Source organism: Nerophis lumbriciformis, linkage group LG04 (assembly GCF_033978685.3).
Source record: "Nerophis lumbriciformis linkage group LG04, RoL_Nlum_v2.1, whole genome shotgun sequence".
In the NCBI taxonomy this organism is placed as follows: Eukaryota; Metazoa; Chordata; class Actinopteri; order Syngnathiformes; family Syngnathidae; genus Nerophis; species Nerophis lumbriciformis.
In genome coordinates this window covers 58,166,480-58,182,534 of record NC_084551.2, presented here as the reverse complement: position 1 = coordinate 58,182,534, position 16,055 = coordinate 58,166,480, and the positions used below count along the sequence as shown (strand labels likewise).

Genomic DNA, 16,055 nt, shown 5'->3' with positions numbered 1-16,055 from the left:
GGTCAAACGGTTTACGTTGTATTGCGCACCCCCCTCCCCTCTCCTCCCCTTCCCACACCCACACGCACTCACACACAGAGAGCGCAGAGGAAGAATCAGAAGCACGTCTCTGCTACGCTGCAGTAAAACACACTCAGATCCTTAGTTTATAGCCGATACTACATAAAAAAAATAACGCAAAATAACGCAGTAACGCATCACGTAGTAACGGTAACTGAGTTACTGAATATAAAAAATAACGCGTTAGATTACTAGTTACCGTCGAAACTAACGGCGTTACAGTCCCAACACTGGTCACGAGTGACACTTCACCTTTCAAGGCATCATTTTCCAAAATGGAGGAGGCTAATTTCAATCATTTAAAATGGCATAAAGTGAAAAAGATAAAGAGCTATTCAGTAGGATTTAAGGTCCAAGCTATTGAATATGCTAAAAAGAACAGTACAAATGTTTTATTAGTATAGCTGCGTGTGTCAAATATGAGTCATTAAATGACTCCCGCCTCATGGTGGTAGAGGGTGCTATAGTGATCCCAGGGATCATTCTTGCGACTACTCGGCTGCAGAAGAAGTGACAACAACAGTTTTCTAAACTGGACTTTCAATGGAAGCAGGAGGTAATAATTAAAGGAAGATCCCCACCGAGACAGAGAGACTTTTAAAACTGAAGAAAGATAAGGAAGACTTCTATAAACAAGTTATCCATGCTTTTGTTCAGAAGGTGCGGCGCATGGACTTCATTTATAAGTAAAAGTAAGACCATAATAACGTTTTTTTTATTAAATGTGCTTTTCATGATGGTATCCTTACATCCCACTCAAATTTATAAGCGCAGGCCTAAATTTACCGCATGCCTTTGGTAAGCGCCGGAGTGAGAAGAAGTTTTAAATTAATTACGGCCCCGGCGCTAATTCAAGGAAATACTGTATTTCATATGACCTCACATAGACCTGATACATTTGGAAAATAATATTTCATATGACCTCACATAGACCTGATAAATTTGGAAATATAATATTTCATATGACCTCAGATAGACCTGATACATTTGGAAATATAATATTTCATATGGAAGGAAAATGTATTTGCGTCTGTCACCTAGTTCCCCACATCCAGTCTGTTCTTGTTATATCTGGAACTGGATGCACTTTTCAAAAGGGACCATCTGGGGTAACCACAGATTTTGAGGGCTTCCCTCTATGTAGGCTGCTAGTAACATGATGTTGGAGGTTCTGATAACGTCCACTTGTTGTTCCACTGGGCGTGAAAGTCTGAAACAGACTAGGGCAATTATTTTGACTCAGGGGCCACATTGGTCGGTAAAAATATATCTATTTTATATTTTTTATACTTTTATTTTTTCCCCTCCCTCAGGGGGGGATTCGACAGGGTGGTTGCTGGTTGTTCCATCTCCATCGTTGGGGTCCCTGCGGGTGGGTTGGGTGGTTCCCGTGGCCCCGTCCTGGGCGGTCCTGCGGCGGCCGACTTGGGTTGGGTGGCCTGGGGCTAACTTAACTTAACAAGTCTCTCACACACGTTGACATACTTGAGCCAAACTTAACCTAACTTAACAAGTCTCTCACACACGTTGACATACTTGAGCCAACTTAACCTAACTTAACTTAACAAGTCTCTCACACACGTTGACATACTTGAGCCAACTTAACCTAACTTAACTTAACAAGTCTGTCACACACGTTGACATACTTGAGCCAACTTAACCTAACTTAACTTAACAAGTCTGTCACACACGTTGACATACTTGAGCCAACTTAACCTAACTTAACTTAACAAGTCTCTCACACACGTTGACATACTTGAGCCAACTTAACCTAACTTAACTTAACAAGTCTCTCACACACGTTGACATACTTGAGCCAAACTTAACCTAACTTAACTTAACAAGTCTCTCACACACGTTGACATACTTGAGCCAACTTAACCTAACTTAACTTAACAAGTCTCTCACACACGTTGACATACTTGAGCCAAACTTAACCTAACTTAACTTAACAAGTCTCTCACACACGTTGACATACTTGAGCCAACTTAACCTAACTTAACTTAACAAGTCTGTCACACACGTTGACATACTTGAGCCAACTTAACCTAACTTAACTTAACAAGTCTCTCACACACGTTGACACACTTGAGCCAAACTTAATCATTAGACCTGAGAAGCAAGTCTCTTGAAGAAATGTCATCAATGAAGTTCCCTGGCACAATAAAGTTGGAAGTGGCTTCACTAGCTGGTCAAGCTGATGTGCACATCACCTCCTGCTGGATTATGCAGTACCTCTTCTGGATTCTTTTTACTAACCCATGTTTTTTCCTGAGAGATTTGGCAGGCCATCTGTGGTAACGTTAGCTAGCTTACTGGTTTGTGCTTCATGACCACTTCTGTTAAATAAGTCCTCTCCTTGCCTGTTTCCTTTTTGGGCAAAAACTCCTCTGCTATCTCCAAGTTCTCATCAATCCTTCTGATGAAAATCAAAAGCTGTTATGACTTCCATCCAGTGCCAAGGAATGTCATGTACATGACTCTGTTTAGTTGTTGAGCTTGCTAACTACGTTAGCTCCACACTGTCCTGCGTGATAAGCTATTGTTTTCAAATGTGCTCTCAGGGCTACAAAACTCCACCATGCGTTCCTTTAGAAAGTCTCCTTGGGAAAAAGGATTTGTCATTTGAATGCCAGTAGATAACTTGCCTTTGTGCTTGATGCTTGGATGCTAGTTGGGGGGATAAATATGTTTTGCTGAGGCTGAAAATTAGCTTCCAACTTCTGGGGACTTGCGGCCATTGTCTGCAGAATTAGTGGGCTTGGTGGAGAAATCAGAATCACAATCAGAAATACTTTATTAATCCCCAAGGGGAAATTAAAATTTTCATGAAAACTTACGTTGTATTCCTTCAAAACCACCAGGGTTTCTTGGCAAATAAGACACAAGACTTGAGTGAAAAAGTGTCTATTGCTTATCAAACTCCTGGCATTCGCTGTCAACTTTGTTGCAAATTGGTTCGTAGCAGGAGCAGTAGAAGAAGTCTACCTGGGCTGTGCAATCATATTGCAGAGTTCGCCACTCTGTGGAATTACTCGGTATTACAGGACAATTCATGTGGTCCTAATTATTACACAACTTGCACAATTCTGTTTTATTTTTTGGTGGGCCAGATGTGGCCCACTGGCCGTAGTTTGCACTGCCCTGGTATAATAGATAATACAACATTTTGTAGAGGTTGTAAGTACTCAATGGTCCTTCTCTTGTGGGTCCCTTTTGAGTATTTCATGTGTTGGAGTCTTTGTGGAGTGGAAGCAACTGGTTTTGGTAGTCAGTTGTGTTGTTAGCTGGCAGGATCCTGATGTTCCCCTCAAAGAAGAGGTTTGGGGGTGGACTTGCTGCTGTCACTTTCACTTTCAGTTAGGTTGTTTTTCCTAATGGCTGATTCCGTGGCTGTGATCAAATCAACTGTCGGAAGCTGATGTGGAGTCATGGCAAAGTTTAACCCTTTGGCCAATACACCTTTTTCTGCTTGGGTAAGATTTCTGCTGGACAAATTCTTGACCAATCTATTCAGTTCCCACTTCTTACTCTCCAAATGAGTGCTTACGGTGTGGAGGTATTCTTACTAAGTTCTCATTTTGGTCTTATTTTGGTTCTGTTGTGTTGTGTTAGTTGGGCTTTGATTGTGAAATGTATCACCTTTCCCAGACCTCTTTGGGCAAGATATTTTGCAGTTTGAGGAGTAATTCATGAGACTTTCAATTGTCAAATTGACTTGTCTTACTCTCTCATTCAAGAGGATTGCATCTGTCCTGAGGCCTGTCGTGGTGTAACAAATGCGTAGGACCAAACAGTCCAGATGCGATCCATTGAATGCTCTGAGATTACAATGACCTGGATGAATGACAACATTCTTATAAATATTCTTAGGTTTACAAAACATTTTCAAGGTGTGGCACATTGCCCAGGTCAGTCAGGGGGCTCATTTGTTATGTCGTCACAGTCACTTTGTTTCAGTCAAGTTGGGGAATACTACAGCGAGGGTGGTCTCCAGCCTGAACTTAACTTCTGGTGTAAGACTCTTCCCATTCTTTTAAAACTGATAGCGTAGTTATTATAATACATCTTCATCATATCATTCATGAACTGTTACCAAACTCAAGTAATAAACTACAACTATGAGTATAACTCGTTGTAAGTAACATTTTTGGTAGTCATAATTAAGGCTCTGGTTATGTGGTGATAAGAAATGATGAAGGTGATAGGGTAAGGGTTGGGGTTGGGGGTTAGGGGTTCAGCCTTAATTATGCTTCTGCATCAGAGCTCTTGCTAAGCTACTGAACTATTTAGTGTTTCTTGGCGTGCGCCCCCAGAAACAATGGTAACCATAAAAGTGGAGCGTATGGACTTTGGTTGGTCAGCTTTTAGGACTGTATTTCCTCTGTTTATACGATTTGTTCAAAGGGTGTACAGCCTACCTTTGCATAATTCAAATCAATGTATATAGTAAAAATGTTAGTCCACTTCAAATGACAATTTTTTTTCTTAACTACCATTGTTGAATGATGACGACAAGCGAAATAGTGGAGAAGCATCATGGTGGCTCAGGAGTTTGCTCACGAGTGGGACCTGGCCTTATTCTGGCAGAGAATCACACATCACACGCTCAACCCAAAGGCAGGGCTAAAAAAAACAAGATGTCGTTAGAAGGGACAGCTCAGTAACTCCGCAGGCCGTAGGGGTAAGCAAAGAGATGTCCAGAATGAGGCTCTGGCTGCTCGTTTATTGGCCCTTTGCATATTCCATCCATCCATCCATTTTCTACGGCTTAATCCCTTCGGGGTCGCGGGGGGCGCTGGAGCCTATCTTAGCTACAATCGGGCGGAAGGCGGTGTACACCCAGGACAAGTCGCCACCTCATCGCAGGGCCAACACAGATAGACAAGACAACATTCACACTCACATCCACACACTAGGGACCATTTAGTGTTGCCAATCAACCTATCCCCAGGTGCATGTCTTTGGAGGTGGGAGGGGCCTATCCCCAGGTGCATGTCTTTGGAGGTGGGAGGAAGCCGGAGTACCCGGAGGGAACCCACGCAGTCACGGGGGGAACATGCAAACTCCACACAGAAAGATACCGAGGCCAGGATTGAACTCACGACTACTCAGGACCTTCGTATTGTGAGGCAGACGCACTAACCCCTCTTCCACCGTGCTGCCCCTTTGCATATTTAAAAAATACAATTCTAAATACACATGTATATTTTCAGAAATTACACAAAGCTAATAAATGTGACGTGAATTATATTTATATAGCGCTTTTCTCTAGTGACTCAAAGCACTTTTACATAGTGAAACCCATTATCTAAGTTACATTTAAACCAGTGTGGGTGGCACTAGGAGCAGGTGGGTAAAGTGTCTTGCCCAAGGACACAACGGCAGTGACTAGGATGGCGGAAGCGGGGTTCGAACCTGGAACCCTCAAGTTGCTGGCACGGCCACTCTACCAACTGAGCTATACTGCCCCTGTCATCTGTATGGTAATCCACAAAGGTTGAAGCAGCTTCTCTTCTAGCTCAGAAAAATCCAGTTGAATGATTACTGTGGCCTGGATAACTACAAATCTGAACAAACGTCAATGTTGGTTTGGTTTGGGTTTTTTTGTTTCCAAGATGGCGCCACTGTAGTGGTTGCTATTGGCAGGAGCTCTGTGTCATCCTTTTGTGTTCCTGATGTTTCCCTCTTATTTTCATGTATTTTTGGGGGTTTTTTTGTCTTTTGGTTGGGGACCCTTTGGGACTGTGTGACAAGGCGTGGCACTTTCGTGACTTCTGCAATGCTTTTTTGTAAACTTCTGGATCTGGCTCCGGGGAGCCTTTTGGCCATGGAGACCAGCTGCTGGGTCTCTGCCACACCAGAGTCCATTTGGAGAGACAGGAGGAGATGCGGATGAAGAGACAGGGCTGCGGAGCTGGCACTGAGCGCCGGGACAGACAAGCTTCACAGTGTCTTGGCTGAATGAGCAGGTATCGGACACCTCAGTCTACTTAAGACTCATCCTCGCTCATCCTTGCAGACTGGACACTGGCCGAGAGTTAGTGGGCGGCCGAGGGTGGAGTCGGCGCTCTTGGTTGCTTTGTTGGGTCTGCTCCTGTCTCTGCCCATGCTCGGCCCACCCTAGCAGACAATGGTGTGGAACACTGCAGAGGCCACCACAGTGTATATGTTGTTGTTTTTTGTTATTGTTGTTGTTTTAATTTTGTAGCTGTATGTAGAAAGTGGCTGGTTGAGTCAGCTCTGCTTTTTTAACGTCTTTAATGTCCTTTGTGTTCTTTGATGTTTGATGTTTCCCTCTCACACACATATTTATATGTGCTATGGCTATAAGTTTTTTTTTCCTTGGCCTCAGTCTGGACCCCCTCTCCAGGGGCCCAGGCTTTGACTGATTTTTTTTTTCTCACCCCCCCAGCATTTACCTGTTTCTCAACTTTTTTGTAAGGGGCGCTGGAAGTTGGCAGTCCTGTCAGCAATCCTGTTCTGTCTCCCTGTAATGTTTGTCTGATCTTGAACGGGATTTTACTGAAAATCTTCATTTCTCCACAGGGATTAATAAAGTATTTATGATTCTGATTCTGATTCTGGTGCAAAATATATCAAAGTTGTTTGCTGCATCCTTCAGTTTTGATGTATGCGGGCCTTGGTTTAGACACCCCTGGGTTAGGGTTAGTATGTTGTAGTATAATGAAGAACTTACTGTATCTAGTTCAGACTCCAGGTCACAGTTTTCCAGCTGATTGCCAAGTTGAGCAATCTGCTCCGGGTGCGTTGCATTGAGCTTAACAACCCAGTCCAACACACTGTCGGTGCTGATGCTGTCCTCTGCCAGGTCGAAGGCATTCAACAGCAATATGCGGGTCCTGAAAAAGGAAAGTATTTCCATTCATGATTTGAAGTGATCTTTAACCACAAACCCAACACTGGTGAACATTGAATATTTACTTGGGCTATGGAGTCATTGTCAGTTCCTATTCATTTGGAGGGTCCCTCATACACAAACCATTAGCCAGAACTGCTAATTACCTCTCCAGACAGTTCTCGTAGTTCACTGTGGCTTTGAAGCCATAGATGGAAAAGGTGACGATGGAAGCAAAGATGGATGTTCCGCTGTTGATGAGACCAACAATGAGGGCCTGCTGCTCAAAGTTGTTGTGGTATGGGTTGTAGCTGGAAAAAGCTATGAGTGACCCAAATCCTAGCCCCAGAGAATAAAAGATCTGAGTGGCAGCATTGATCCAAGTCGTCGGGTTGGCCAGTTGCTCCAGCTGCAATCAGGTAGAAGAATGGGTCAAGGTGGAGAACTTTGAGTTTGCAGAAGTTCTTCCTTACCTTAGGGGTGAACATGTATTTGATACCATTGACGGCACCAGGAAGAGTTAAACCTCTGACCAGGTAGATGATGAGGACCACATATGGAAATATGGCAGTGAAGTAAACCACCTGCAGACATCAGGGAAAAGCATGTCAATGTCTGATAAACCACCTGCAGACAGCAATCAGGGGAAAGTATGTCAATGTCTGATAAACCACCTGCAGACAGCAATCAGGGAAAAGCATGTCAATGTCTGATAAACCTGACTCTCTACCTTTGACCTCCATTCAATTCAAGAGCAAAAGTATTGTGATTGCTCCATCATCCAGTCCTTCCACTAAGCAACGTCACCGGAACACAGCTCGGCTAAGTAGGGCTTGAGGCAAATGATGGATTTTTGAATGCGTTACCATTGGGCCGTGGACTATTCTGAATCAATGGAAGGTTCTAAAACCCAGCGGGAAGAGGAAAGAAAAAACCATTCTAACTGCTAAGCTGGTATGGTCTTGCCACCTTCTCCCAGGCTGTGGGTGTGTGATGAAGCAAGCCGGACGTAGTGAATCATCTTTGAACAACTTTTTTGGTCAGTGAGTACCATAGCAAGTCCTGCAGGACTTGGAATATATCTAGCCAAAAGATATCTCTCCCTGAGCAGCCAGGCAACCATCCCTTATAACCCGAATATCTAGCATCTACGGTCTTTAAGTTCATATTACTCGAAATACGCGTGCGTATTCTTGTGTGCGAGAGGGCTTCTGTTGACGTGATCTAAGCATGATGACTGTTATTTATGGAGACCTGCCGGGAGAGTCCTACCATCAACCAATTGACTGAGCCTTGCTTTGGTGAAGTGGATGCTCCCCACCTGCGCATGTCATACAAGATATGGCTGGCTGCCTGCTCCAAAAGGAATCTACTCTTTTACCAGGTGCAAACATGTTATTTCTTAGACTAGCAGATACTACACTAGTTTGCATGTGAAGTAGTGACACAAGAAAATAATACGTGTTTTGTACATTTCAACATAAGTCTAACTGGAACTGTGTTACAGCAAAGTAACCAGCTAAGAAAAGGAACCGAACAAGCAAATAAATAAGCTGGGAGAGAGAATAAGAATACGATTAATAAGAAGAAGAAGAACCATAAGAAGAAGAACAACAACAACAATAAGAAGAAGAACAATAATAATAATAATAACAACAACAACAATAATACTATTAACAATAATAATAATGATAATAACAATAATAATCATAATAACAAAATAATAGCAATAATAATAATAATAATAATATTAACAATAACAATAACAGTAACAATAATAATGATAAAAATAACAATAATAATAGTAATGATTGTACACAAGACCAGCACACCACAACTAAGAAAGTTAGAAAAAGCAAAGGTCCCAATCAGTGATATAATAATAATAATAATAATAACTGGGATTTATATAGCGCTTTTGTAAGTACCCAAAGTCGCTTTACATGTAGAACCCATCATTCATTCACACCTGGTGGTGGTAAGCTACTTTCATAGCCACAGCTGCCCTTGATATCGGACGAATATCAATATTGGTACAGTACACTGGTAGAGGCTACTTGTACTGTTCAAAGGCTGCAAGTGCACATTTATCCATGAAATTATTCATATCATCGTCGCTGTCAAATGGTCGTTTGACCTTCTCTCACCTTTCCCGATGACTTGACTCCATGCATGATGAACAGGTAGGTGATCAGCCAGGCCAGCAGGAGGCACAACGCCTGGCTGCTGTTCACGCCGCCATTCTCTTGGATGGAAGTGGAAATGTCCACCGTTTGTCTGTAGAAGAAGTACTGGGTGGAAGAAGCCTTCTGGCACTCCTCCAGCGGCCCGGTCATGTTGGCGTTCAGCGGGCACTGCGACCAGGGCAGCACCGGCTGGGAAGGCAGAGCATGAGTTGAGGAAATGACAAGCTGCTGATGGTTGTCAGCCGGCTGCTCACTTGGAAGGAATTGAAGAGGTACCAGAAGCTCCAGGCGTTGATGACGTTGTAGTAGAGGCAAAGATACAAGGAGGCCACCACACTCGCCAGTCCTGCAGACAAATCAGCTTTTCTTCACAACAAAACATAAACAAGACACTTTTTCTGTCCACAAAAAGAAGCATAGTAGACTTCAAAACCTTTGATTGTGCTTTGAATTGTCCAAAGTGCACCAATAAATGACATCCATCCATCCATCCATTTTCTTCCGCTTATCTGAGGTCGGGTCGCGGGGGCAGCAGCCTAAGCAGAAAAGCCCAGATTTTCCTCTCCCCAGCCACTTGGTCCAGCTCCTCCCGGGGGATCCCGAGGCGTTCCCAGGCCAGCCGGGAGACATAGTCTTCCCAACGTGTCCTGGGTCTTCCCCGTGGCCTTCTACCGGTCGGACGTGCCCTAAACACCTCCCTAGGGAGGCGTTCGGGTGGCATCCTAACCAGATGCCCAAACCACCTCATCTGGCTCCTCTCCATGTGGAGGAGCAGCTGCTTTACTTTGAGCTCCCCCCGGATAACGGAGCTTTTAACCCTATCTCTAAGGGAGAGCCCCGCCACCGACGGAGGGAACTCATTTCATGACCATAGGTGAGGATGAGAACGTAGATTGACCGGTAAATCCGGCTCAGCTCCTTCTTCACCACAACGGATCGATACAGAGTCCGCATTACTGAAGACGCTGCACCGATCCGCCTGGCGATCTCACCATCCACTCCTTCCTCACTCGTGAACAAGACTCCTAGGTACTTGAACTCCTGCACATGGGGCAAGATCTCCTCCCCAACCCGAAGATGGCACTCCACCCTTTTCCAGGCGAGAACCATGGACTTGGACTTGGAGGTGCTGATTCTCATCCCAGTCACTTCACACTCGGCTGCAAGTGTGCCAGTGCGAGCTGAAGATCCTGGCCAGATGAAGCCATCAAGACCACAACATCTGCAAAAAACAGAGACCTAATTCTGCAGCCACCAAACCGGATCCCCTCAATGCCCTGACTGCGCCTATAAATTCTGTCCATAAAAGTTATGAACAGAATCAGTGAAAATGTTCCATAAAGGTCTTCGAGCTGCTCTTTGTCTGATCCCTCACCTAGGACCTGTTTGTCTTGGGAGACCCTACCAGGGGGGCATAGAAGCCCTCGGACAACTTAGCTCCTAGGATCATTGGGACATGTAAACTCCTCTACCACGATAAGGTGGCAGCTCAGAAAAGAGTAAATGACAGTGGAGGTCATATAAATGTAGAAGGTACAAATCTGAATAAAAAACAAATCAAAAGAAAAAGTGGAATTGTATTGTTTTTTTTATACTGCTATTTTAATTGAAATATATTGCTATTATTATTATTTTACTTGTTGTTGTTTATATGTTACTAATTCTGTCATGACGTGGACTTTGGCGGCGCAAATTACTGCGCAGATTGCTTTCCCGAATGACGGTAGATACATGATTTATTCTTAACTCCAAAAAGAACAAAACAAAAAGGCGCGCACAAGGCGGATAACAAATTGGATAAAAAACAAAAACTAGCACAAAGGCAGAAACTATGAACATGAAACAAAACTCGCTAACTGTGACATGAAAAAACAAAAGTTACGTGGCATGGCATGAAGCATAAACTATGAACAGGCATGAGTATCAGAAGTAACAGAAGTATCATCAGATAACAGCGGTAATGTCGCCAGGCCGACTGCCTGGCAACTACCAGCTTAAATACTAAAGTCTCATCATTAGTGACAACAGGTGCGTGACTCAAAACACCAGCAGCAGGTGAAAATCATATGCCACCATGGCAACCAAAACAAGGGAGTGTAAACAGGAACTAAAAGCGACCAAAACCCATCAGAACATAACCAAAACAAAACATGACCACAGAACATGACAAATTCACATCAGTTCAATTCTATTAAAGGTTGGGTTTTGGTGGTACAACAAATACTCATGTTTTCAAAACCTGTAATTAATCGTGATTACAATGTCAGGCAAAATAATCCTGCTGATTATTGTAGCGAGTACTATGAAAATATTAGCATCATTTGATCTGCACCTCACTAGGGAGTCACAGGACAGGAACTAAACTAAACACACGCTCGGAGAAAATACCACAGAAATTAAAAAAACAATATTTTTGGTGGATGTTATCTTGTCAGCATTGAGAAGCAGTTTGAAGTCAATCAGCCTGTTGAAGAGATGATCCACAGCAATAAATAATGGTATCGGCAGCATAAAAATGCATATTAGTATCAGAGAAATGTTGTTCCAAATGTACAGGATAAATAAGAGGGGCCCGGAGACACCCCCTCAAGATCATATGGATTATTGGTATGTTCGTAGTAGCACACTTTGTGTATTATTCTAATGATTTTTTTAAGTTTAAGTATTGGGTCTATATTTGTTCCATAAACATTTCCCCAAACTTCAACACAATATGTTAAATATGGAAAAATCAAAGAATAATATAAAATATGCAGACATTTCTTAATCAGCATGTGTCTTACTTTATACAGAATAGCAATGGATTTGGATATTTTTCCCATTATATATATTCAATATGCGGTTTCAAGTCTTCTCCTGAACAATACACATTTGTATCATCTGCAAACATAATACATTTTAAATGATTAGATACTGAACAAATATCATTTAAATAAAGTATAAATAACTTATGTCCCAATAACGAGGCTTGTGAAACCCCACAAGTTACTCTTTCTGGCTGGGATTTAGTCTTATTAATTTCCACATATTGAGATCTATTACTTAAATAACTTTGTGAAACACCTCTTATGCCATAGTTTTACCATTTATGGGGGTATTGAGATAGGATGTGAGGAAAATGTCTGCTGTGGTGGAGGTGAGTTTGGAAATGAATATAATAAAAGTAAGTTTTAAGTCGCTTAACTTTAAAGTGTAGTCTAACATTTTTAGGTTAGAGTATTTTATTTGTATTTAGACATAGCATTACGCCATGCATCTGGGTGGTGAGCTAAGATAGGATAATGGCATAACATAGAATAAATAAGGAGGCACACCAAATCTCAACAGCTTTCAGTTCGCTATAGACTTTTGATAGTATAATACGAATAACTATAACCTTTACAACCGTTTGCTTTGAATAGTGTTGAATAATAATTACAAATAAAAGCCTAGATTAATATCTATAATAAGAGTTGATATGTAAAGTGTTAAAAAGGAGAGAAGTGTTGTTCGGTTTATCACTTAACACACGACCTTGTGTGTGTGTGTGTGTGTGTGCCACGCTATCAAAATAACTGGAGCCCAACACTGTGTGTGTGTGTGTGTGTGTGTGTGTGTGTGTGTGTGTGTGTGTGTGTGTGTGTGTGTGTGTGTGTGTGTGTGTGTGTGTGTGTGTGTGTGTGTGTGTGCGTGTTGTGACTGGGTTGAATGAGCAGGTGGAGGAACGAGAATAAATGCATGCTTTTATTTTGTAGAATATCACGCACGACAGGAAGTCAGAGTGCACAAGTGAAGTGTAGCATGACGGCGTGCTGGAATGTAACTGATAGACACAAATGATAGTTTAATTAACTTATAGACAATCTGTAGTTGATTTAAAATGTTACTTCAATATACATGAAGTAGTACGTATAATCTTTGAATTAGGGGTATTGATTAACATTTAATGGGACAATTAATGCTGTGATTTAAACCAGAGGTGGGTAGAGTAGCCAGAAATTGTACTCAAGTAAGAGTACTGTTACTTTGGAGATTTATTACTCAAGTAAAAGTAAGGAGTAGTCACCCAAATATTTACTTGAGTAAAAGTAAAAAGTATGTTGTGAAAAAACTACTCAAGTACTGAGTAACTGATGAGTAACATACACACTCATATCATATATATATACATATATATATATATATATATATATATATATATATATATATATATATATATATATATATATATATATATATATATATACATATATATATATATATATATATATATTCATATACATTGATAGGTTGATTGGCAACACTAAATGGTCCCTAGTGTGTGAATGTGAGTGTGAATGTTGTCTGTCTATCTGTGTTGGCCCTGCGATGAGGTGGCGACTTGTCCAGGGTGTACCCCGCCTTCCGCCCGATTGTAGCTGAGATAGGCTCCAGCGCCCCCCGCAACCCCGAAGGGAATAAGCGGTAGAAAATGGATGGATGGATGGATGATATATACAGTATATCATTTATATGTATTTATTTTGCTGTTTTTGTTTACATGTTAAAGGTGTTTTAATGAATATACATGCATGTTTAACACATATAGATTCCTTTCTTTCATGAAGACAAGAATATAAGTTGGTGTATTACCTGATTCTGATGACTTGCATTGATTGTAATCAGACAGTAGTGATGATAACGTCCACGTTTTCAAATGGAGGAGAAGAAAAGTTCCTCCTTTCTGTCTAATACCACATGAAAGTGGTGGGTTTTTGGCATCTTATTTGTCCAGCTTCCATATTCGTTTTTATACACTTTACAAGAAATATATTGGCGTCAAACTCCGTAGCTTGCTAGCTTGTTTGCGCTGGCTTTCGGAGACTCTTGTTTTGAAAGCGCAGGCGCGATGGAGCGGCACTTTTATTGTGAAGACAGTAGCGTCCTCATGTGCGATCAGTCTTTAGGCTTTTGACGGGATGTACGGTTGAAATAAAAAAGTATCTTTTTTCCTTCACACTTTTGATTGATTGATTGGAACATTTATTATTAGATTGCACAGTACAGTACACATTCCGTACAATTGACCACTAAATGGTAACACCCCAATAAGTTTTTCAACTTGTTTAAGTCAGGTCATGTGACCACCTGGCTCTGTTTGATTGGTCCAACGTCACCGGTGACTGCATCTGATTGGTGGAACGAAGTGAAACGTCACCAGTAAGGCAGGCACTTTGAAGGTCTGTCTGACAGACCAAAACAAACAAAGCGTGCATTAACAGATCGATAAAAAATAGTAGCGAGTAGCGAGCTGAATGTAGATAAAAGTAGCGGAGTAAAAGTAGCGTTCCTTCTCTATAAATATACTTAAGTAAAAGTAAAAGTATGTTGCATTAAAACTACTCTTAGAAGTACAATTTATCCCAAAAGTTACTCAAGTAGATGTAACGGAGTAAATGTAGCGCGTTACTACCCACCTCTGATTTAAACGTGATATGCAGAATTGAACTAAGCAAGAGGGTAACGACAAGGCTGTGACAGAGCAGCAAGGAAACAACTCCTTAAAATACAGATCGCTGAAACTAAATGTCAAAGGAACTGAGAGGTCAAAAATCAGCGAGGGTGTATTCAACAGTGGGTGAACGTGTTTTGAGCTCCAACATCTGGAGGTAAGAATCCTCAACAGACGTGAAACCAGACAGTCAGACTCGGGTGGTGGTCGTGGTTATCCTAGGTCAAGCCAGGGTGGAAACTGTTATGCAGCCGGGTGACTGGTCATGTGACTGTGCCAACTTCTCTAAACAAGACAAGCTCCAATTTGCAGCCAGAACATCATTCAGGTGTGACAGAGGACGCCCACAGCAGGAGATACAAACAGACCCCCTGCTGGACATAACATTGTGTCAACGGACAATGTTATCAGTTGATGATTGACACACAATCATTGAAGCATCCACCTGCACACACCTTGCCTGTTTGGTAATGACCTGCTTTACAAACTATACCCTGACATTCAATATCGCACAGAAGGAACCTTCCCGATGTTGCCTGACAGCATGACATCAGCTGACATCTACTAGGTACGCCTCCCAGGAACGAAAGGAGGACGGGGACTGCTCCTATCGGTGAAAGCCCTGGCTGACTGAGCTGCGTCCGTGTGTGCCGCCACCCGACCCGCCAAAATGTATGATCACCAATTAGACGACTCATAATAGGAGCCCTTTGACTCCTATATATGTTGGAACTCAAGGTATGACCGCTCATGTGAACTATCCTTGCAACAACTAGCATTGTATAAGATGGACAATTGCTGTCCCACATTGTTCCCTTGTCCTCTGTCCCGTCTACCAAACCAAAGACTTAGGTCGAATGATAAAACAGGGCGTAGTTGACGCTGATTGAACCGACACGCAAATACCACATTTTCAATTGTTTGGGTTGTCTGTTAAAAACATAGTGTAGCTATGGGCTGCAATTTGGACACTCCTGCTGTAGGCTACAAGGAGCTTGCAGCTACACAACATCCATCCATCCATCCATTTTCTACCGCTTATTCCCTTCGGGGTCGCGGGGGGCGCTGGAGCCTATCTCAGCTACAATCGGGCGGAAGGCCTGGACAAGTCGCCACCTCATCCCAGGGCCAACACAGATAGACAGACAACATTCACACTCACATTCCTTGATTTGGATATTTTGTTTATTTAAAAAAAATAAAGCTAGAAACAGATATTATATATTTAAAGACAAAACTTTCTGTTATAGGTGACTTTTTATATTATTATTATTAGTTTAAAAATGTCAGCTGTTGCTCATTTCATAGTTGTTGTTTTTTGCTCTTCTTTTTACATTTTTACTTATATTTTTTATAATAAAGATAATGATATTAATATGATTGTTTAACTGCATAAACTAGTGTGTCAAAAAATTATGCCAGTATGTTCATTAGGGTTGTTGTTATTTTTCAAATAAAAGTTTTCCTTATTTTGTTTTTA

At 41.9% G+C, this 16,055-nt stretch overlaps 1 protein-coding gene across 1 annotated transcript in view; it reads right to left on the bottom strand.

Moving 5' to 3' along the window:
• The window catches only part of LOC133593526 (sodium- and chloride-dependent transporter XTRP3-like), a 58,541-nt gene that overhangs the window by 30,665 nt on the left and 11,821 nt on the right, over positions 1–16,055 (bottom strand). Inside the window, exons 3-7 of the mRNA XM_061946162.2 lie at positions 9,360–9,451; positions 9,067–9,294; positions 7,393–7,503; positions 7,087–7,328; positions 6,761–6,923 (exon numbers count right to left, since the gene is read on the bottom strand). Of these exons, the coding sequence (XP_061802146.1) occupies positions 6,761–6,923; positions 7,087–7,328; positions 7,393–7,503; positions 9,067–9,294; positions 9,360–9,451 (836 nt within the window). The remainder of the gene's footprint in view (positions 1–6,760; positions 6,924–7,086; positions 7,329–7,392; positions 7,504–9,066; positions 9,295–9,359; positions 9,452–16,055) is intronic.